Here is a 21,623-nt window from a genome sequence, read left to right as displayed (position 1 = left end):
GGAAAATAAATGTTGGATGGAATTTGACTTAAAGCTGTCTCAGAGCACACAAAATTAGTAGGACCTGCATAAATGAATGCTATTTTATATTTGCATTTGGTGTATTTTGAGTCACTTAGGGAAAACCGTGTCATTGTAAAGGAATGATAGGGTCGGTCATACAATATTGACATTTGGTGAATAAATAATGGAGAAGAAATGGTTTCAACTCAACAACAACCAGCACAGATTTCAACACATTTATTCTTCATGTTCCTTAATGAATGGAAGTTAAATAAAATATATTTTCTCTACATTTTGCCTTTCCATACTATCGCAATTACAAATTGATGTTCATAAATGGCAGTGAAAACTTTAAAAAAATAAATATGTTCATGCACACGAAGTACAACAGACGTGTTAAATACTTGTCTTTTTTTTTTTTTAAATACAACAATATTCAAACACCGTATCATCTAGATCTGTGTTTCGACCTTTCAACGTGTATTTGTTTTCGACACCAGTCTGTTTACAAAGTGACGAGTTTAAGGAGTGCCACGCTCAGGTGACATAATAGGATGCCGCTTACGTGGCTGGGCCTGACAGCGCCGCTTGTTGTTGTTGTTGCTGTGTTGGCATTTGTTGCCGCTGCCGTCGTCGCTGCTCCGGTGTTGCGTCTTGCCGTGGTGGCAGTGGCGCCATTGCCGGTTGCTGCGTTGCCAGCTGTGGTAGCAGCATTGCCAGTTGCTGCATTTCTAGCTGTTGTTGCGGCGTTGCCAGTTGCTCCGTTTCTCGCAGTGGTTGCGGCATTGCCAGTTGCTGCTTTGACAGTGGTCATTGCGGCGTTGCCAGTTGCTGCCTTGACAGTGGTCATTGCGGCGTTGCCAGTTGCAGCTTTGACAGTGGTAATTGTGCCGTTGCCAGTTGCTGCCTTCACAGTGGTAATTGCGGCGTTGCCAGTTGTTGCTTTGACAGTCGTAGTTGCGGCGTTGCCAGTTGTTGCTTTGACAGTGGTAGTTGCGGCGTTGCCAGTTGCAGCTTTGACAGTGGTAGTTGCAGCGTTGCCAGTTGTTGCTTTGACAGTGGTAGTTGCGGCATTGCCAGTGGCTGCTTTGACAGTGGTCGTTGCGGCGTTGCCAGTTGCAGCTTTGACAGTGGTAGTTGCAGCGTTGCCAGTTGTTGCTGTGACAGTGGTTGTTGCGGCGTTGCCAGTTGCAGCATTGACAGTGGTAGTTGCGGCGTTGCCAGTAGTTGCTTTAACAGTGGTGATTGCGGCGTTGCCAGTTGTTGCTTTGACAGTGGTAGTTGCGGCGTTGCCAGTAGTTGCTTTGACAGTGTTAGTTGCGGCGTTGCCAGTTGTTGCTTTGACAGTGGTAGTTGCGGTGTTGCCAGTTGCAGCTTTGACAGTGGTAGTTGCAGCGTTGCCAGTTGTTACTTTGACAGTGGTAGTTGCGGCATTGCCAGTGGTTGCTTTGACAGTGGTAGTTGCGGCGTTGCCAGTTGTTGTTTTGACAGTGGTAGTTGCGGCGTTGCCAGTTGTTGCTTTGACAGTGGTAGTTGCGACGTTGCCAGTTGTTGCTTTGACAGTGGTTGCGGTGTTGCCAGTTGCAGCTTTGACAGTGGTAGTTGCAGCATTGCCAGTTGCTGCTTTGACAGTTGTGGTCGCCGCATTTCCAGCTGTGGTTGCAGCATTGCCAGTCACAGCATTGTTAGCTGTAGTCGCAGCGTTGCCTGTCAACGCATTGGGCGTGGTGAGGACAGCTGGTGTTTGTGTACCAGTCTGCGCATTTATGGATGCTATGGAATGTAACAGAAAAATTAGACATGATTTTGTGCATCGGCCTCAATAGATGTGAAGTAAAATGAGAGTGTGGCACTTACTGATAATCAGAAGTTGGACCAGGAATAGCAAAAACATTTTTTTTCCAGGAAATAAAATCTCACCAATTTCTAAAGACACAAAAGTAAGAATGAATTTAATAAATTCAAACATCAAGTTACACATACTGAAAAGAGGAGCAAAATGAAAAAAAAAACATATTATTAGTATTATGAGGTTGTACATTTACAATTAGATATACTTTTTAACAGATAAAAGTTGAAATATTATATAAAACATTGAATTTTAACAAGAATAAAGCCACAACATTGTAAAAAAAAAAGCATTTTCTGTCAGTAAATTATCAACGAAATGAACTTGCAATATAATTTTTTTAATAAAGATCAAACATTACAAGACAAGAGCCTAAATATTGAAGAAAAATGAAATACTATAGAAAGGGTTTTTTTTCAAAATATTATAATAAAATAGCAATAGAATAAATTAAAAGTTATAGAGTAATAACATTTGAATGTTACGAGAAAAAAATGTGTGATTAATAGACTATAACATGAAAGAAATGTGATATTTATGGCAGTCTTATGAGGAAGATATAAAAATTGTCATAACCTACAGAAAGGGGAAAAAAATTCGCAATAAAAACCAAAGTTATCACCAGAAAAAAATGTATAAAAATATTTTTGGAAGAAATTCGTAATATTATTAAAGGTAAAGCCATATATGACGATTTTTCACAAAACCAGGTTCAGGTCACGGCGCTTAGTTTTGACTTAAAAATAAAAAATATATATACTGTACGTATATTTAAGAAGCTAAACACTTGTATTTCATCAGTAGACCAAAAATTGTACTTACAAAATGTTGCCTTGTGTTTGCGCGTCTTCAGTTGAGGCCTCGGATGTCTCACTGAGTTTAACTTTAGCGTTTTTATATGCCGGGTGACAGCCAGCAGAAGACGTATGAGGATCATTCCTTCCATCTTGCTCACCTTTGTCCTTTTCTTTTCAGGGTCATCGCATCATTGTGGCGTGGCGTTACAAAGCAAACAGGCGTCGCACAAAGAAGCCACTGTGCGCCAGAACGACGTTGACAATCTCGTCATCGCCATCTCGGGCCCGCTTGTCCAAAGTAGACATCCGAGGAATGAGCACAAAAAAAGGTGGGGACGCATTTGTCTGCACCTGCCATCCATCGTTTCACACGTCCGTCCATTGATTCGGTCACGCCTCGTGATGCATTCACACGCACGTCACTTCGTCGCTATCCGCCGAACTCGTAGTGCTGTCGGAATTATGTTGTCGTGGAAATGCGTCAATATAATCAGAGCCTTAAAAAATGCAAGCTCGTTGTTTCTGTCCCCCGAGTTTGGAGGTACTCAATTGGGTTTGGGTCAGAAGGAAGTGGTGAATTTTCCTCCTTTCAACCCCATTGCAGCCATAGCTTCAGTTGATTTTTTTTTTTAACATCAAGCATCGTATTACATGATAAAACAATAATCACACCAATGACATTTGAATTAAATTCAGCCACTGCCAATGACGGCTATAGACGTCATTTTTACTGGCTGGCAGTGAATGAGTTAATGCCGTCAATTTACGTCAGGCATATATGGAAGAATAAATATACATTACTTGCAGGAAAATACTGACTTAAAAGTTAATTGTGTGTATGTACGTTTGTAGGTCAAAAATTTGTAGCATTTAATACTTTTTTTTTCTTACCAGTGGCAGTGTTTAAAAAAAAAAACACACATTAAAAAAAGGACAAGGTCAGGGTTTCATTCATTTTATCAAAACATGCAAAATAAAAAAGTATTGACATTTTTAATAAATAGTATAAAAACACATTTTAATCTATTATCCTACTTTCCTTAATGCGTTTGTGTCTGAGGTCCAAATATAAACGGCTTAAGTGATAACAATCAATGTTTCATGTGGTGACGCAGAAGTCTGCGTGCGTTGTGGCTTCCTCGTTTGTGTTCTTCTTGTCTAAACAACCGTTGCTGAAGCTAGTTCCATTGATTACAACATCTCTAAGGCCAAATGTGATGTCATGAATGCTGGTATGAAATTTTGTGCAACTTCAGCGGTAAAATGATTAAGTCTGCATCATTGGACACTTCATCGGGTACACCTGCTAGATCTTAACTTTGGTTAAGCAGAGTTGCAACAGTGGCCGAAACTTTATTTTTTTAATTCAGTACATTTGCTAAGTATAAATCAGTTTAGAATACATTTAATCTCTTAGAACTGCTTAATTAAAAAAATAAAAATAAAAAATCTACAAAGCAATACATATTAATGGAATCTGCCATGATATAGTGTATTTTTCGGACTACAACTACACACTTTTTTTTTCCCTCGTGATTTGAGACCTGCGGCCCCACCAGTAAAGCAAATGTGTGTATCTGTTTAAGGTGTCAATTTAAGGAACGAGTATGAAATGAAACTGAAAAGATGTGAACCAATGGCTGTGATCAAAAAGTTTTAAAAATGTACCATTAAAAATATAAAAATGGTCTAAATTGAACAAGTCCTTGTGTAAAAAATGTCGACATATAAATTTGATGTATTGTATATATATATATATATATATATATATATATATATATATATATATATATATATATATATATATATATGATTTTGTGTCAAAATATTATATTCTATAAACACAGTTTGTTAGTGCTAAACATGCAGGCACAAAAATATTCATCACAAAAATGTTTTTTTGCTCAATTTTTGATACTGCGGGAAATACAATGTCTACCATACATTTTTACAAATAAAATGTTTTTTTTTTATAAACATTTAGGCCTACTACGCTGATGCATTTTCACGTTGGTTATTATCCTGATATATGGAGAGCCAAGTAAGACACTCAATAAGCACTAATACACAGACTTCAGTTTAGCTATATGCTGTACGCTGGCAAATGGAAAACAAACTTGTGAATTTTCAGGGAATACTTTATTTACTAGAAAGTCCAGCAAGTGGGAAAATCACAGGCTGAACAAAAACTTGAGGGAAATGTACAGCAATATTTGTATATGGTATATTTGAAAAATTCCATTTGTCACTGTTAGGAAGAACGTTTATAAGCTTAATCATTAATCTGTCAGAAAAGCAACACTGAGGCAAGTCTGTCTTCAAGTCAACTTTTCGTCTTGTTTTTCTTTGCTTGCTTGGCTTTGTTGTTGTTCTGCTTCGGACTTTTCTGGCTGTCGTTGGATTTTTCCAGCAGTGCGAGCGTGTCGCGCTTCTCGATCTTCCTCAGCTGCTTCTTCTTCATCCTCTTGAGCTTCGCCGTGTTTCGGATCTGACGAAAAAAGCAAACTCAGCCAACAAAAAAAAACGCACACAATTGTAATGCTGGACAATATGAAGCTTTGTTTTCAACTCATTTGACACTCATCTGACAACGCATCTCTGTCCATTCTCCTCGCGAGCAAAAAGAATCTAAAGTCTCTTGTCTTCCTTCCTTGTGCGTTGTTTATGAAATGTTCTAGGTAGACTAAACCTGACTGAATGATTTTAAAATGTTCCAAATGTCGCCGGTATAAATAATCGTTTTCAGACCAATTTTACAAGTTTAGAAATGAAATTATTGTCTTATCAAGGTGACATTAACACAAGAGTCACGCATGTACGTACCACTTGAACGACCTCCGCCTTGCGTGCGTTCTCCTCACGCCGCTTCAAGTTCTCCTCTCGCCGTTTCCGCTTCTCCTACGAAGTGAATAAGAGCGAATAAGATGGAGCACAAATGCTTTGTTGTTATTCTTTTTTTCATTCATACCTCTTTCGCTTTGGCTTTCTGCTCTTTCAGTTCCAACATGTACTTTTGCACCATCTGCTTCTCTTGTTTGGCCTGCATCTTCTTCTGCCAGGAGGTGCACACCGAAGCGTCTCGTACCAAAGCAGAAAACCTACACAAGCACATCACGGTTGCTGGAGATAACATAAAATGAACGGAACCGCTAAAAATTGAGGAGGGGGGAGGTGTTCATAAATGAAAACTAGCTGACTGAAATGGCAATTTACGTTTGGAAAATTGACAAAAATGCCCTTTTTATTTTCAGATATCATTTCATTTCATACATGACCTTTCAGGGTTAAGGAACAATAGTGTTGAATAGTGGTTTGAAAATTGTAGGCTACTTTATTACACAATACTTATTGTAACCATTTTTTCTGACATTTAATATGTCATATTAAAAAACTATTACTAAATCTAATAAACTACATCTAAAACTATTATAACCCTGACACACACTCATCAAAAAAAACAGTAGCAGAATTGTCGACAAACGCACCTTTGTCAGCTTCTAAAAACCATCAAATAACTCAAATAGTATCGAGGGGCAGGAGTTTATTTACTTAACTTGAGCAAGTGCTGAGAATTCATTTACTCAGTTGCTGTCAGGAGGAAAGAAATCCATTTCATCTCGTTTCTCAAAATTGGTTGTTCTTTATCGTCAATCTTTCTCTTCCTGGCAGGTTTTCAAAACGATCGATTACCAGAATATCTTTACCTTCCATTTGGTGTCACTTTGGGCTTTTGTTTTGCCAAAAGCTTACATGAGCATTATTTATGTTGGCCTATCCACCTTGTTCTTGAAGGAACTTGTGGGGAAACCTAATGGATGAAGGACTTGTGTTTTTAAACATCTGGTAGTTCATTTGTATTACTTAGAATAGTTTTCCTTTCATGGAGCGGATTATTTTTATCTCCCTTTTTAAAATGATCTTTTGCATCTTGTTTTTGGCTGGGAGACATAGCTGTAACACATTTAGTGACAATCATGACAGTTTATACTGCCAATTTTAGAGGCTTTTTCAGTTTTTAGTTTTTCTTTGGCCTTCTGGAAGCTTTGTTAAGGGGATGTCGTTGGGCATTAGTGATGTTCTCTGTGATCTTGCGTGGCTTTACTGTGATTGATGAATAAAGTAAAATGACCCGAAAAACACGTTTTACGCTGTTGCTATTTAAAAATTACATCGCATGTGCTCATCTCTCAAATGCTTAAACAGATTTTCCAATGTTCTGTTTATGCATGTTTCATGTTTGTCTGCGGATATTTAGGAGCAATACTTTTGCAGAAAGAAACGTTTTGCTCACTTGCAGAGTACGAAGTACAAGTAGTGCACAGTACTCAACGGCAGAAAGGCCCAAACCTTTTAGTTTTTGAAGGTAGTGTCAAAGATAATTTTGAAACAATGCTTAAAGATAATACTTGTAATAATATCAGCCTGTAATGATTCAAAATCACCTCTGTTTGTTGCGGTCCTTCCAAACTCGTCCAGATTTTGGCTTCCCTAGTGGAATAACCACAGTTGCTTTAACACTAGCCCCCAGCCGAGGCTTCTTCTTGGGGGGTTGCGACACACTCTGCGGCGTCGCTGGCGCTCTTTCTACCGGGGCTGGCTTGGGAACCTGACCGGCTATGTCCACCTCTGCTGCGGCGTCTGTGCGAGGCTCCACCGGCTCCGGTTCGACACTTACGACAGGCTTCTCTTCAACCGTCTCCGTTGTGACATTTACCACAGGCTTCTCGCTCACCATCTCCGGTTCAACGCACACTGCGGGGTTTTCCTTCACCGTCTCCGATGTGACGCTCATTGCGGGCGTCTCCTCAACCGTCTCCGGCGCCTGTTCCTCGGGTTCATTCCGTTCTGGTACGACGGACCTCCTGGTCCTCCTCGCGGGGGTCCTTGCCGGGGTTTCGGTGTTCTGAAATGCGGATGGGCGACGCACCATGCGGCCGCTACGGGTCCGCGTGGCCATGGGCGGCGGGTCCTGGTCGTCCTCTGTTGCGTGGCCTGCTTTTTGCAAATCTTTACTTTTTTGCGACATTTTGCCACGCCGCTGTCGCTCCCCTCTTCCCACGTGTGAGGACCGGACTGACTCGGGAGTAGTTACGTACTTCCGTGTTTTTGTAAACAACTTGTCTTCACTACAGCCATCTTTTGGTCGGAGGGTGAAGTACATCAGAATGCCGAACGCAATCGACTATTCAGGTAATCCCTGAATATCAATATATTTAGTTTCATTGTAAATTAAACAAACTATTTCGATTATTGTCTAAATATGAAAATGTAGCATCTCAGTGCCATCTCCAAAACAAATATTGGGAAACAACATAATTGTCTTTGTTGCTTTTAAACACTGCCTCCCTTTGACCAAAAAACCTCATCACAGTTTCTCAAATATGGCATCACATGATTAGAACTTCCGCCCAGCGATGTCACATAAATGAATCGACTTTGCCTGCTCATGCAAAGAAATCCGCTTTTAGTCCCTCAAATAAGAAAAAAGTACCATTATATGTAGTTCAAGGAGAGCCTTGAAAGGTTTTGGGGCAAGTATTCGTCATGTCACCGCTGGGTCTCGCAAGCTTTCTGCTCTTACTCGTCGGACTGTCGGTAAGAACTTCTGCTTTTTTCCGAATAAATCCCCGATATTCTCGTTACAATATCTTGGCCAAAATACATTAATTGACCAAAATGTTGCCATTTTTTGATGCACGGCATCCTTGTAACCATGGATGCAACGAACAAGGGGTCCTCGCTTTACGATGCAGTCCCATTGCTGTAGTAGTGTCGTAACTCGAATCTGCACGTACTACAGTATACTGAAACGCACCTCAGCTCCTCACTATTGGAATGGAGATTGGATTTTTGGCTTGCATATATATATATATATATATATATATATATATATATATATATATATATATATATATATATATATATATATATAATTTCTCATTCAAATTAAATATGTTAATTAGCTTTAAGGAAGATTGACTTCGTTTGAATGACATTTTTATGTCTTGAATTGCGAACTAAAATTAGCATTACAAGCGCTTGAAGTTGCATGCATAACATTTCAGCAGCACTTTGGCAATAAGTGAACAAGAACTAGGCCAAGTGTTTGATTCAGATTGTTTTCTTACCACTCCCAGTTCAAAAATTACATGACCATTTAACCAAACAAGTGTTCTTTCCTTCACTGAGCACTTGTATCGCCATAAAGTGTCTATAAAAGCCACAGGTGTCAAACTCCAGTCCTCGTGGCCAGTATCTTGCATGTTTTCCTCTACAACTCACATGATTCAAATGATTAGCTCATCAGCAAGCTCTGCAGGAGCTTGAAAATGATCCGAGTCATTTTAATCAGCTGGAAGAAACATTGAACACATGCAAGAAACCTGCCCTCGAGAGCTGGATGGAGTTTGTCACCTATGATAAGAGGTGTTTGCTTGTGTGTTCGTAGCTGAGCGCACCTCCTTCCTTCAGTGTGGACTACCAGAACGACTGCTTCCGCAAAGATGGAGAGAAGTTCCGCTACATCTCGGGCAGCATTCATTACAGCAGAATCCCCAGGGCCTACTGGAAGGACCGGCTGCTTAAGATGTATATGGCCGGCCTGAACGCCATCCAGACGTACGTGGTCGTGTTGTTGACTCATGTACTTTTATTGTTGGCCAGTGGAAATACTGTAAACGTGACACAAACAGTTTCCATGGAAACATGTTACCCATGTTTTTGTTTTGATTCAGCTGCAATCTTTTCCCGTCACAGGTATATACCGTGGAACTTCCACGAGGAGTCTCCGGGTCTATATGACTTCAGCGGAGACAAGGATTTGGAACACTTCCTTCAGTTGGCTCAGGATATCGGCTTACTGGTCATTCTTCGACCGGGGCCTTACATTTGTGCCGAGTGGGACATGGTAAGAAAAACTAGCTATGATGTGTTTCTCTTCACTTGGCTACAATTAAGATGGAGTCTAACCAGATGAAATAGACGTAGGTACAAACTGGACTCTGTATGTGCGTGCGTGTGTGTATGTATATATATATGTGTGTGTGTGTGTGTGTGTGTGTGTGTGTTATGATATGATATGATGTGATTATTCAATATGATTATCTTCCAGGGTGGACTGCCCGCTTGGCTTCTCCAAAAGAAAGACATTGTGCTGCGCTCTTCAGATCCAGGTTAAAATATTAGCATTAGCACAGTACTTGTGTAATACAAAATGGGCCAAAAGTAGTTACCGCATCTTACAGACTATAAGCTGCAACTTTTTTCTCATGATTTGAGACATGCGGTTTATAGTCCAGTCCGACTTATCTGCACAATCCACCGGGAAAGCAAATATGTGTGAAATACAAAATATACTGGTATTTAATTATATATATATATATATATATATATATATATATATATATATATATATATATATATATATATATATATATATATATATATATATATATATATATATATATATATATATATATATATATATACAGTATATATATATATATATATACAGTATATATATATATATATATATATATATATATATATATATATATATATATATATATATATATATAAGCCTCATATGTCATCGTCATGTGACCAAGGAGAAAGTGAGCTAGTGAAGCACTTCTCCGAGTCGCTGTTAAATTTCCCATCCCTACCTACTTTTGGCCCGCCCCGTACATTCCATTTATGTAATTTGTATGAATGTTCCAGCATTAATCACACTTCTAAACTGCTTGTTTCAGATTACATTGCAGCAGTGGATCGCTGGATGGGGAAGTTGCTCCCAATGATGAAGCCTTTCCTCTATCAGAATGGCGGTCCCATCATCAGCGTGCAGGTCTTTTGGTTTATTGCTGTCATCTTTTTCTTTGAGCACAGTAATGTTCTATAGAAAAGGCCGTAGTCATTGACTGGATTGGAAACAATCGCGGATTTTAATTGTTATAACTCATGTAAACTCAGATGTTTAACCAAAAAGATGGGGCATGGAAGTTTTTACATTTTTTGTTTTTATTTGAAACCCTTTTTGAAAAATCCAATCAGCAAAAAAAGTGGAATGCTGTAAATTCGGTTTGAAATGACCGAAATTGACATTTTGACAGCTAATTGACTAAAATTTGCTTAAAAGTAAATAGTGCTAAGTAGGCTTCATTTTTTTCATTGCTTTGCGCTCAGCAAGTAAGTTAGTTGTGTTGCCCTGTGTGCCATTTGTTTTAATTATTATTTACTTTATTCATTTATTTTAGTTTATTATTATTTGTAAGTATCAAGCCTTGAAGCCTTGTTTATATACTGCTTGTTTAAAAAAAGGGCAATAAATAGACATGTTTGACCAAACATGATGAATAATCGTGATGAATAATTGTGATTTCAATTATGACCAAAAATAATCATGTTTATTATTTTGGCCATAATCTTGCAGCCCTACCAAACATTTTGAAATAAGAGTAGCACCAACATATTTTTAAAAGAAAACTGAAACATTCGGATTGTTAGGATACTGCACCCATACGATCAGGTAAATGTAACAAAAAATGATGCACAAACGTGTAATAAACCTTTTGTTTTATTTGCCAACTCCATGATTTGTTTTCTTGGTTGTTGTTGTTTTGCATACCTCGAAATATGGAAATGAAATGTATTTGTTAAAGAGAATATTGCACCAACACAGCAGTAACATGCCAGATTTTGTTTACTAGTAAAGTGCCCCCTGGTGGCCAGTAGTTCAAACAGTAAATCAATACTTTGATAGCGTAATCTTGTCTCCCTTTGTTCACCAGGAAGTTCCCCCCCTGGTGGGGAAAAAATGCAAATAAGCCGCAGTGGACTATAAAACACTGGGTTCAAAGCGTGAGAAAAAAGTATCGTCTTATAATCCGAAATTTACAATATTTATGTTTAACACCTTGCTGTTCAGGTGGAGAATGAATACGGCAGCTATTTCACATGCGACCACAACTACATGCGCCATCTTTACAAGCTGATGCGATTCCATCTCGGTGCCGACGTGGTGCTGTTCACCACCGACGGCGCCTCGCTGGGCTTCCTCAAGTGCGGCACCATCCAAGACGTCTACGCCACCGTCGACTTCGGCCCGGGTCGGTCAGGGTCAACATGGGAGGAAGCCCGACTCGTCGCTTGATGTTGATTTCGTCTTTTATTTCAGGTTCCAATGTGACGGCGGCGTTTGGAACGCAAAGACACGCGGAACCTCACGGACCTTTGGTAAGCATCTACCTCTTTTTTTTTTTGGGGGGTCAAATACAGTACCAGTCAAAATTTCGGAAACAGTTTCAAATTTACATTTTAAAAGGTCACTGCTGTAATTCAAAGCTCTTTTTTTAAGAGCTTCATCATGTATCTTTCCTTCCCTCACGTGCACCACCAGGTGAACTCTGAGTACTACACGGGCTGGCTGGATCACTGGGGCTGGCCTCACTCCACTGCCTCCACCATAAATGTGGCTGTGACCCTCAACGAGATCCTGGCCATGGGTGCAAATGTCAACCTGTGAGTTCTTTATTTTTGGTTATATCGCAAGAGTAGAGCAGTTACAGAATTTACGTTTAAATACAGTATTGCACCAAATTGATTGAGATACCTTTATTGCCATTGTATAGCTGGTACGGAACCAAATTGGGAGTGTTGCTCTGATTGGTGCATATTGAAGAGATCCGAACAATAAATAGAATATCAAAGAATAAAAACCAAGGCTTTATTTTTTTTTGTCTTTTTTTGTGTATGTTCTTTGAAAAAATCTGAGTCTGTTTGCCCGGCTTTTTTGAGCCTTGTACCGCCTACCAAAGAGTTTGAAAGCTTGATGACTAGAATGAGTTGGGTGGTAAAGCTCAATAAATATAGATGCAATATTACGTGAAAATTATGTCCAAAAAAACAGTGTGAGTGAGGATAAATGTTATTAAAGTGAAGTCAAAACTACATAAACTCACAATGTAATATTACAAGAATACCATTGCTATTGAAATGAAGCGTACCTACTTTGAGAAACAGGTATAAAAATAAGCAAATAAAGTTACAAAATTAGTCTAAATATTATGACAATATGGACATATTAAGATACATATTGTCATAATATTGAGACACATTTTTTGTTGATTGACTCATCAGAATTGTGTCTTAATATTATGACAGTACGTAGTAAATATGGACATATTAAGATACATTAATTTCATAATGTTAAGACAAAAAAAATACAATTTGGTGGGAAAAAAAAGAAGTATGACAGCATTAGTATAAATGCCGTACATAATGAAAATCATATTTTGTCTCCTGATAGGTACATGTTCATCGGCGGGACCAACTTTGGATATTGGAACGGTGAGTATAAAAAATGTATGACTTAACACCAATTTTTTGGCGTCTGATCCTTTTTGAACCGGGCAGGCGCCAATGCGCCTTTCGCCGCGCAGCCCACCAGTTACGACTACAACGCTCCGCTCACCGAAGCCGGAGACCTCACCCAAAAATACTTTGCAATCCGGGAGGTGATCAAAATGGTACGTACATACGAATTTCATAACAATGTTCTTCATATGACACGAAACGCATCTCGCATGTTTTCTCTTCAACAGTACCGCAAAATACCAGAAGGGCTGATTCCTCCATCAAGTCCCAAGTTTGCATACGGTTCTGTTAAAATGCAGCAGGTTGGTGCACAAGACCATCCGGCAGAAATTGGAAGGTCCTAATGAAATATATCGTGAGAGAAAGACCCATATACAGTATTTCAATGAAGCATTTTTCTTAATGGCAGTTTTCCATTCTTCTATTTGTCATTTCTAATTCGTCATCTAAGCTATCTCTAAGTCCTTGGTGCCGGGGTCCCTGCCATCCCTAATAAAATGAATTTTGCTTCCATTATGATAGCTGTCAACGGTGTCCGAAGCCTTGGAGACAATCTCCTTCTCTGGTCCAGTTGAGAGCCCGTTCCCTCAGACGTTCATTGACCTCAACCAGGTATCGCTCTGTTTTAATGTCACTGTCTATATTTTATTATCATAACACACCTTATGTACTGTATTTTCAAATTAAAGGAAGCATAAAAAAGATTATCAAATCTCCGTAAAACTCAAAGGGCCATAATTTTTAACACACCTTGATGAGAGAATAAACATAGATCAATGGTGTCAAACATACGGCCCGCTGGCTGTATCCGGCCCACCAGGAGTTGAACAAATGGGAAAAACATCAGAGAAATTTTCAATTTTTTCATACAATTTATGGTAAAATGTTATATTGGGATATACAGGATATTGGACCAAAAATGACATTATTTTACTTTATGTTTTTGTATATATGTATATTTCAACAATATGACCTCCGCTATTTGCAGGGAATTGGGACCAGGCCGTCGCATATAACAAAAACTACATATAATTGACAGTAATTGATTTGAAGTTATAGATTATGATTTTACTGGCTCGCGAGAACAGATTTTTCTCCATGTGGCCCCCAAGCTAAAATGACTTGGACACCCCTGGGAGATGAATAGATGATAAGTGTGTTTTTCCAGGAAAAAAATACTACAGAAGATTTCAAAATTATTTATTAATGTATAAAAAAAGCTATGAGAACTAAATTATGGATGATTATTTGCTTGAATTGTCTTGTTTGTCCCGTCCTGTAGGCATTTGGATATGTGCTGTACAGGACTAAACTGCCGGTGAATTGCAGCACGCCCACGCCGCTGTCGTCGCCGCTTAATGGGGTCCATGACCGAGCATATGTGTCTGTGAACGGGGTGAGTCAGTAATTCGGGTCCGCGCTCGTTTTTTCCATGAAATTCAGTTGTGAAGTATGAAAGACGGAATCAAACCGATTATTACGCTGCAAAGGTTTGTTTTGCGTTTTTCTCGAAATGAACGACGGAGTTCAAATATTATGCAAGAAAAAAAAAGCAGAAACTAGATTTCAACATCGGGTTTTCGGCGCATCGTTTCTCTATGTACGTCACTGAAAAATCAAAAGTTTTGCTTTATCTCAAGGTGGCCTCTGGGATTCTGGAGAGAAACAAATTTCTAAGCATTAACGTGACAGGCCATGCTGGCAGTCAGTTGGACGTCCTGGTGGAAAACATGGGCAGGATCAACTATGGGAAAGGCATCAATGACTTCAAGGTACCATGTTAGTGGCGCCGTTTTCGATACGGACTTTATTGCAGTGTCCCAATGACAGCAGGGGAGAAACACAGACAATATTAATAATTACATCCATAATAATAATTATATCTTCTTACATTAAAAAAGGAGTAGTTATATTAGTGCATTTCAGGCAGTAGAAGCACGGTTGTGGAATGCCCTTTCTGTCCGCTTGAGGGCGCCAGAGTTAGTGGAATCTTAAATACACTCTTAAAACGTTTTTATTTTAGAAAGACTAGTCAAACACCTGCTTATTTTTGTAGGTTTTTCCATTTTTATTTTATTGATATTGTTGTTATTGTAGTTGTTTGTGATGCCTTTTTTTAAATTCACTGTAGCGCTTTGGGATTTGCTGACAAAAATATAAAGCGGCAAAATACAAATGAAATGTATTATTAGCATCATCTTGTCGTCGACCTGAATTTCTTGGAGCTAATCCATTGTTTGTTCTGCATTCATTGGATCAAATGTGCTCATTTGAAAGTCGAACATGACACACGCTTGGGTTGATTGCTTTGGTGTGCTGCCTCCTTGCAGGGCCTGGTTAGCAACCTGACTTTAGGGAACGTCGTCCTCCAAGGGTGGACCATGTACAGCCTGAGTATCGACCAAGCGATCAACCAAGGTCTCCTCTGGGAAATGAAACCCAGGTCGACCGGCCCGCTTCCTCCCGCTGCCCTGTCACTGCCGGCCTTCTACGGCGGAACTTTCTTCATTCCGGACGGGATCCCGGATCTACCTCAAGACACCTACATCACAATGCCCAAATGGCGCAAGGCATGCTTACTTAACCCTTTTGTTATGTTTGTTTACAAATATTTGTTAATATTGTCCCTGGGTCATTTTGACCCGAGGCGTAATTAATCTCTCAGACGTGTGTAATTCAAATCCAAAGTTTTCAAAAGTGTCAAAAACAGTCTTTATTTTAATTTATTGATTGGAAACCCGCTCACAAAGTAACAAAGGCAACACTAAATGGATACCTGTGTGTTACATTTGTTTCTCTGTATTTAGTATAGTATCAATGTCCCTGGGTCAATATGACCCGAGGGTGTGTGCATTTTTTCAAAGGTGTCAGAAACTTTTTTTTTTTTTTCATTTATTTATTCAATATAGTTTAGAAATAGTACAGTATGTGTCAAAAACTTTATTTTTTATTTATTGGAAGACCACTCACAAAATAACAGAGGTAACACTAAATGTATACATTTGTTTCCCTGTAATTATTCCATCCTGCAATGATTTGACCCGAGATCATGCACAATTATTTAAAAGCTTCAGAAACCTTTTTGTTTTGGTGTGTGTAATCCTGCTAACTAACCGATATTTTTTTCTCAAAGTGCGCCCCTGGGCTCTGAACTTTCAATTTGACTCAATCGCAATTCTGTTTTGCTCCTTTAGGGGCAGATTTGGATCAACGGTTTCAATTTGGGACGCTACTGGCCGACGCGAGGCCCCCAGTTGACACTTTTCGTCCCGGCCAGCATCCTCAGCACCGACGCCCCCAACAACGTGACAATTTTGGAGCTGGAGGCGGCCCCCTGCCTCCCGGGACCGTGCAAGGTGGAGTTTGTAAAGGAGGCCGTCCTCAACGCCACGGTGCAAAGTGAGCACAGGCACCACTGGCCCATGTTTAAAAGGGATTTGCTTTAACAGAAAAAGAATTTCTTTTGCGCCATGTCCATCATATCTTCCTGAAAACCATCTATGATTGTAGATGTTTGTCGTGTGCAAAGCGCTCAAATATTTGATCACGTAATGACATTTTAAGATTTTTATTAGTACTTTGCTATTTTGTTTTTAATGCCAAAAACTCATCAGGGAAACTTTTACATGTTATGTCATGACGGCATCTTGTTTTTTTGTAACACACTTTAAATTTGCACAATAACTTTTTTTAACACACTTTAAATTTGCACAATAACTGTTTTTTTCTGTGCACTGGCCTATAATAAAACTCAATAATTAAACTGCATTGTACTTTGAAAATTTTTTATGTGAGAAATACGTAAAACTATAGAAAATTCACCATAAAATATCATTGTTTTTTTAGAATGGAAAAGCTAACATCTTATAAATCCATTATCAAAATACCATGTTATATCATTTTCCAGTGCTCTACAGTTTATATTAAAGAGCGGTTCCACTCTGAAAAATGAAAATCTGCAACAGTGAAGCCAAAATAACGGAAGTGTGGCGTACTGAGGAAACGCTACAAAAAGACCATTTCAGTGTAGTGTTGATGTATATAAAAGAGTTTACACTGCAGGCAGTTCCCGTCGTTGGAAAGTTCCATTACATTTGCATTTTTAAGGCAAAAATAGTTATGAAGGGAAAATATTTGAACAAGTGAACAGTTTCCAAATGACTATAATGCTAAATTTGAATATTGTGGAAAATATATTTCAGCAAATACTTTGTTGAAGAGTTTTATTTGACCATCAATATATTGTTACATTACAAACAATGAAAATTACATTAGACATTGCATAGGAATCGGTCATTTGAAGTATTTTCCCATGCGTTTGGTTCGAGATTGAAAATGCAAAATGACATCGCTTGTGCAATCCCATCCTCACCGCCAGATGTCACTCACACATAACGCTCGAGTTAACGTACTAGACGAAGAAGAAAGTCGTCGAGGAAGAAAGATCGGCCTGGACTGTTTCCAGAACAGGAAAACACGCCCTTTTGATTAGAAATGAGGTAAACTTGGATCTTACGAATGATTTTTGACGTCAGCAAATGTTTACAAGCTCAACGGGAATACATCGCCGATTGCTATGAGATAATAAGCAAAATGTTTTGTTGATATCAGTGCTGAGCGCCGGATAAGCTAACTGTGTAAAACTAAGATGCTAGCCACCGACTGTTGTGCATTTGTTGATATCCAATTTTCAAGTCAAACTACTAGTACGCTCTTTTGTTTTCGCGTGTAAGATTTTCCAGCCGTAGGACAAATACTAAGAGTGAGACGACTAGTTGTTGACACCTGCACGATACTATTACTATTAGTGATCCTAGATGGTAACCAACTAGCTGTTAGTGCAGAGATTTGCCAAACAGCTAGTCGCCCCATTCAAATGTTTAAAACATTTAATTTCATGCGGTCGTAGAAGACTAATCTATTTAAGATGATTGCAGTGATAAAAGTGTTTTTTTTTTTTTTCGGAGAGGGGGGAATCAAGAAATGTAATCCTTAAAATGTTCAACGGGTAAAATGCAGTTTCTCTTCAACCTCTTTGTAGTAATAGAGCTGAATGGTGTGACGTTATGTCGTAAAAAATGTAACGGTTATTTAAATACGAGTTTGAAACGTTCATAGGCTTATTTTCAAAAGGCCAATATTACGGAACGCTTCATGAACAACAATAAAAGTGACAACGCATTAAGTTACGTTATAATATCTGGGACGGCTCGGTAGAATGGGACCACTTAGTAAAAGTTTTTTTTTCTTTTTTGTGTCGAGTCAGTTGTTTCCAATATATATTCAGTTGTTATTTTTTGTTTGTTTGTTTTTTTGTCATTTTGCCCAGTTTTAACTATTTATGTTCTGAATATTGTTCAAATTAGCAGTTTTAATGATCAGTATGACTGAATGTTATCTATTTTTTGGGGCTGTAATAGAAAATAGATTAGGATTAGAAAAGCGCTAAGAGTATTAACAAGAAGTATATTAGTGTAGGTTTGTAATATTTATGTATGCTTCTTTCTTTCTCCCTTCAAACCCCATCAGTGTTTTCCACCAGAGATTAGTTGAAGCAGTGAGTTGACGCCATGGTCGACAACCGCTACGCCACAGCCCTGGTCATCGGCTCCGTGCTGAGCCTGCTGGCCGCCGTGTACCTGTCGGTGGCTGTGGGAACCCAACACTGGTGTCAGTACAACAGCCCCCCGGATCTACATGACGGAAGCAACGCCTCGTTGTTGAAGGATGACGATGGCGAGTTTGACGAGAGGACTTCCAGCAAAACCTTGTATCTCCACAACGGCACCATGGGACTATGGTGGTGGTGCATCCTGGTGCCCAGTCAGTCCCACTGGTTTAAGGAGCCAGGTAGCTGTCAGTGAATTTATAATTTAATTGCAGTTAATACTTATGTTAAAGATCTCCTTCTAGTAGTTTGAAAAAAAATTCTGGTAATTTGAGAACTTTTTTTCCTCCCCAATTTCCTTCAGATCCCAAGTTCAAAAAGCAATGTGAGCGCTTCACTCTTCCTCAGCAGTTCTTGCCAAAGTATAAACACCTCGGAAACCCCAACAACAATGAAGAGGACCTGCTAAGGACATGTAAGCCATGTTCCAATGTCTTAAGTTTTATGGTTAATATTTGGTGACCCATTTCTGGCCTTAAATGCTAAATTCTACTGCAATTTATTCATACTGCTGATTGTATTATGGGAATTCAACAATAGAGAATAATTTCTTGAACTCCTTGATTGTCTTTTTCTTCTTTTTGTTCATCTTCAAAAAGCAGAAAAAGATAGTAACAACTGGGGATCCAGCTATTGAGTATTTTTTGGTCTTCAAATATCCTACAGACAATTTTGATGGAAGATCAATTATCTGGATCGTAATAAAAATAGTTTTTTGCTCAGTGACAAACTTATGAGCACAAAAGTCCAACTTCCACGTCCTCGAGGGGGTTACTTCTTCTTTTTAATCATGCTCAGTGCAGCCTAGCATTTTGCAGCATAATTTCGATGTGCCTATAATGATATAAAACTACTGTAAAATCCATTAAAAACGATGACTTAAAAATCAGCAGTGATAGTGGGGCTCATTCTGTAATATTTGAATTGTCGGTGCAGACTTGTGGAGGTGTCAATTTCTTCTGCCCCTGGTGTCTCTGGCCCTGGTGTTCCTCAGCGGCCTGGTGGGCGTCTGCGCTTGCCTGTGCCGCAGCTTCACACCTACCCTGGCAGTGGGAGTGCTGCATCTCCTGGCAGGTAGGAACACCCCCGCTAGCACACACAGGGAAGTCACTTCCCATCAGCCGCTTTAAGTTCATTGATTGAGTCGTTTGAATGGTCATGACCTGCTCAACATTCCATCAAAATGCCTCTTTTAAAATACTCCATAAATAACCCCCCGCCCCCCAAAAAAACACTGCTTTTGTACACACACGACTTTTCTCACCAATAATCTTTCATCTTGGTTAGTTATTAAGAGTTTTTGGCAAGTGTCAGTGTTTGAAATGCAACAGTAATTTTAACCCGTCAACATCTGGAAATGTTGTCCTGCCTGAAATATTTGTCTTTTTTTTTTTTTTTTTTTAAATTGTAACTTGCCAGCCAATAGGAAGTGACAAAATGGAAGATGCGAGGCGACTGCCGAGAATATAAACGGTTACACTGGTTTACTCTGATGTGAATGTGGTTTTTGAGCCAGATTCACTTAAGGCGGTATTATGTAAAAAAAACATTCCTCAAAAGGGCGGTATCAAATACCTGCTTCACGGCTTGCCGTGCGCCCCGCCGTGCGAAACGTCCACAAATTGGCCAGCGAAATGGATCGGCGTCCCCATCGCTGACATCCCTCCTCTTCCTCGTCAGCCCTGTGCTCCCTGGGCAGCGTATGCTGCTTCCTGGCCGGCGTGGATATCCTCCACCAGCAGGTCGAACTCCCCGAGAGGGTGGACTGGTCGCTGGGCTGGTCCCTCTACCTCGCCCTCATCTCCTTCCCGCTGCAGATGATGGCGTCCGCCTTGTTCATCTGGGCGGCCCGCAGCCACCGCAAGAACTACACGCGCATGATCGCTTACAGGGTGGCCTAAAACGGCCGCCCGTAGCCATCCAAATGCAGTACGTTTGTAGCCAATCATCATAAGTGCTGATAATTGCAGTCACACAACATCCATTTGTGGCATGGCTGCGTTAGCTTTTTGCATCTGTGTTGCCTTTCCTCTAAAAGTGCATGCTTTATTATTTATTACTTGCGGTGGAGATTGCCTTCTTTTAGTTGCCATCCATTTTGCTGCTGCTTTTTTCCTTGCCTTTAACTTTTCTTTTTTTTAACGTCATCGCAGCTGTTTATTCCATTTCAGCTCGCGTGTAGTGTTGACAAAATGGCTACTTGAATCGTAACCACTTGTAATTAATCCTGATGTTTATTATTGCGGTTCATCTTTATGGTTTCAATTAACTGTACATGCGCAAAGCCACTTGAAACATTGAGCCTTCACAACTGTAGTCAAATTTGTAGAAGTGTTTTAAAAGAAGCTCAAATTTTGTATATGGAGAAAAAAAAAAGTGTGACATCAGTGTACTTTGGGGTCCAAAATAAATGTTGACAAGATAAGTAAAAAATGTCAGTGATTTATTAAATTCGCTTCAATTTAAGAAGAACAAAAACCAACTGCCATAGGTGTCATTCACAGTTTGAGATTGTAAATGAATTTGGTAAAAATCAAAGAAATAAATCGTAATTATGCAACATGAGGTGTTTTTGCTGGAATGTAACATGTGTATTTATCACAATAAAAGAAAAGAGAAACTAGAAAAAGGTCACCTGTTAAGAATGTAGGGGTCACAGCAGAGCAAAAAGATGATTTACAGCTCGTTTGCCAGCTAGTCTTTTGAGCCTTTTTATTTTTTTTTAATTACAGAAATTAGCTTTATGAGAGACCAACTTTTATCTTTTGTTTATGATAAACTTTTTTTTTCTTAAATTCTTTAACTATGCTTATCAGGACACAATTTCCTGTTTTGATTAATCCTTCCCCATTCGTATTCTCCATACACTGAAAAAAGCACATTTGAGTCAGTCTGATTCATCAGAAAGTGATCAGTAGGAACTGGAACTTAG

At 39.2% G+C, this 21,623-nt stretch overlaps 4 protein-coding genes across 5 annotated transcripts; 2 read left to right on the top strand and 2 right to left on the bottom strand.

Moving 5' to 3' along the window:
- Positions 1-225: 225 nt before the first annotated feature.
- On the bottom strand, positions 226-2,825 carry LOC148421438 (uncharacterized). The gene is made up of 3 exons (XM_088420598.1): positions 2,675-2,825; positions 1,861-1,929; positions 226-1,776 (listed from the first exon to the last, which is right to left on the bottom strand). Exons 2-3 carry the CDS (start codon positions 1,895-1,897, stop codon positions 509-511), a joined length of 1,305 nt encoding a protein of 434 aa, XP_088276724.1. The 5' UTR covers positions 1,898-1,929; positions 2,675-2,825; the 3' UTR covers positions 226-508.
- Positions 2,826-4,766: 1,941 nt separating this feature from the next.
- Positions 4,767-7,982, bottom strand: ccdc86 (coiled-coil domain containing 86). Its single transcript, XM_088420265.1, has 4 exons — positions 7,092-7,982; positions 5,618-5,747; positions 5,473-5,547; positions 4,767-5,137 (listed from the first exon to the last, which is right to left on the bottom strand). Exons 1-4 carry the CDS (start codon positions 7,808-7,810, stop codon positions 4,973-4,975), a joined length of 1,089 nt encoding a protein of 362 aa, XP_088276391.1. The 5' UTR covers positions 7,811-7,982; the 3' UTR covers positions 4,767-4,972.
- A 39-nt stretch (positions 7,983-8,021) lies between these two features.
- On the top strand, positions 8,022-16,791 carry glb1 (galactosidase, beta 1). Its single transcript, XM_088420263.1, has 16 exons — positions 8,022-8,244; positions 9,098-9,267; positions 9,406-9,556; positions 9,761-9,821; positions 10,401-10,495; positions 11,576-11,756; positions 11,825-11,883; positions 12,047-12,168; positions 12,956-12,996; positions 13,063-13,175; positions 13,251-13,325; positions 13,546-13,635; positions 14,306-14,419; positions 14,664-14,795; positions 15,354-15,593; positions 16,218-16,791. The coding sequence occupies exons 1-16, from the start codon at positions 8,194-8,196 to the stop codon at positions 16,467-16,469; spliced, it is 1,947 nt and encodes a 648-aa protein (XP_088276389.1). The 5' UTR covers positions 8,022-8,193; the 3' UTR covers positions 16,470-16,791.
- Positions 16,792-17,447: 656 nt separating this feature from the next.
- On the top strand, positions 17,448-21,124 carry cldnd1b (claudin domain containing 1b). Of its 2 annotated transcripts, none has more exons than XM_088419010.1 (5): positions 17,448-17,522; positions 18,553-18,873; positions 18,996-19,106; positions 19,628-19,765; positions 20,372-21,124. In XM_088419010.1, the coding sequence occupies exons 2-5, from the start codon at positions 18,594-18,596 to the stop codon at positions 20,590-20,592; spliced, it is 750 nt and encodes a 249-aa protein (XP_088275136.1). In that variant the 5' UTR covers positions 17,448-17,522; positions 18,553-18,593; the 3' UTR covers positions 20,593-21,124. The 2 variants fall into 2 exon arrangements, with proteins under 2 accessions (XP_088275136.1, XP_088275135.1); XM_088419009.1 differs by having other exon boundaries at positions 18,553-18,879.
- The last annotated feature ends 499 nt before the right edge of the window (positions 21,125-21,623 follow it).

Source organism: Hippichthys cyanospilos, chromosome 7, assembly GCF_059441005.1.
Source record: "Hippichthys cyanospilos isolate Australia breed blue-spotted pipefish chromosome 7, RoL_Hcya_1.0, whole genome shotgun sequence".
In the NCBI taxonomy this organism is placed as follows: domain Eukaryota; kingdom Metazoa; phylum Chordata; class Actinopteri; order Syngnathiformes; family Syngnathidae; genus Hippichthys; species Hippichthys cyanospilos.
Note: the sequence above shows the minus strand (reverse complement) of the source record. Positions and strands in the feature narration are given on the sequence as shown.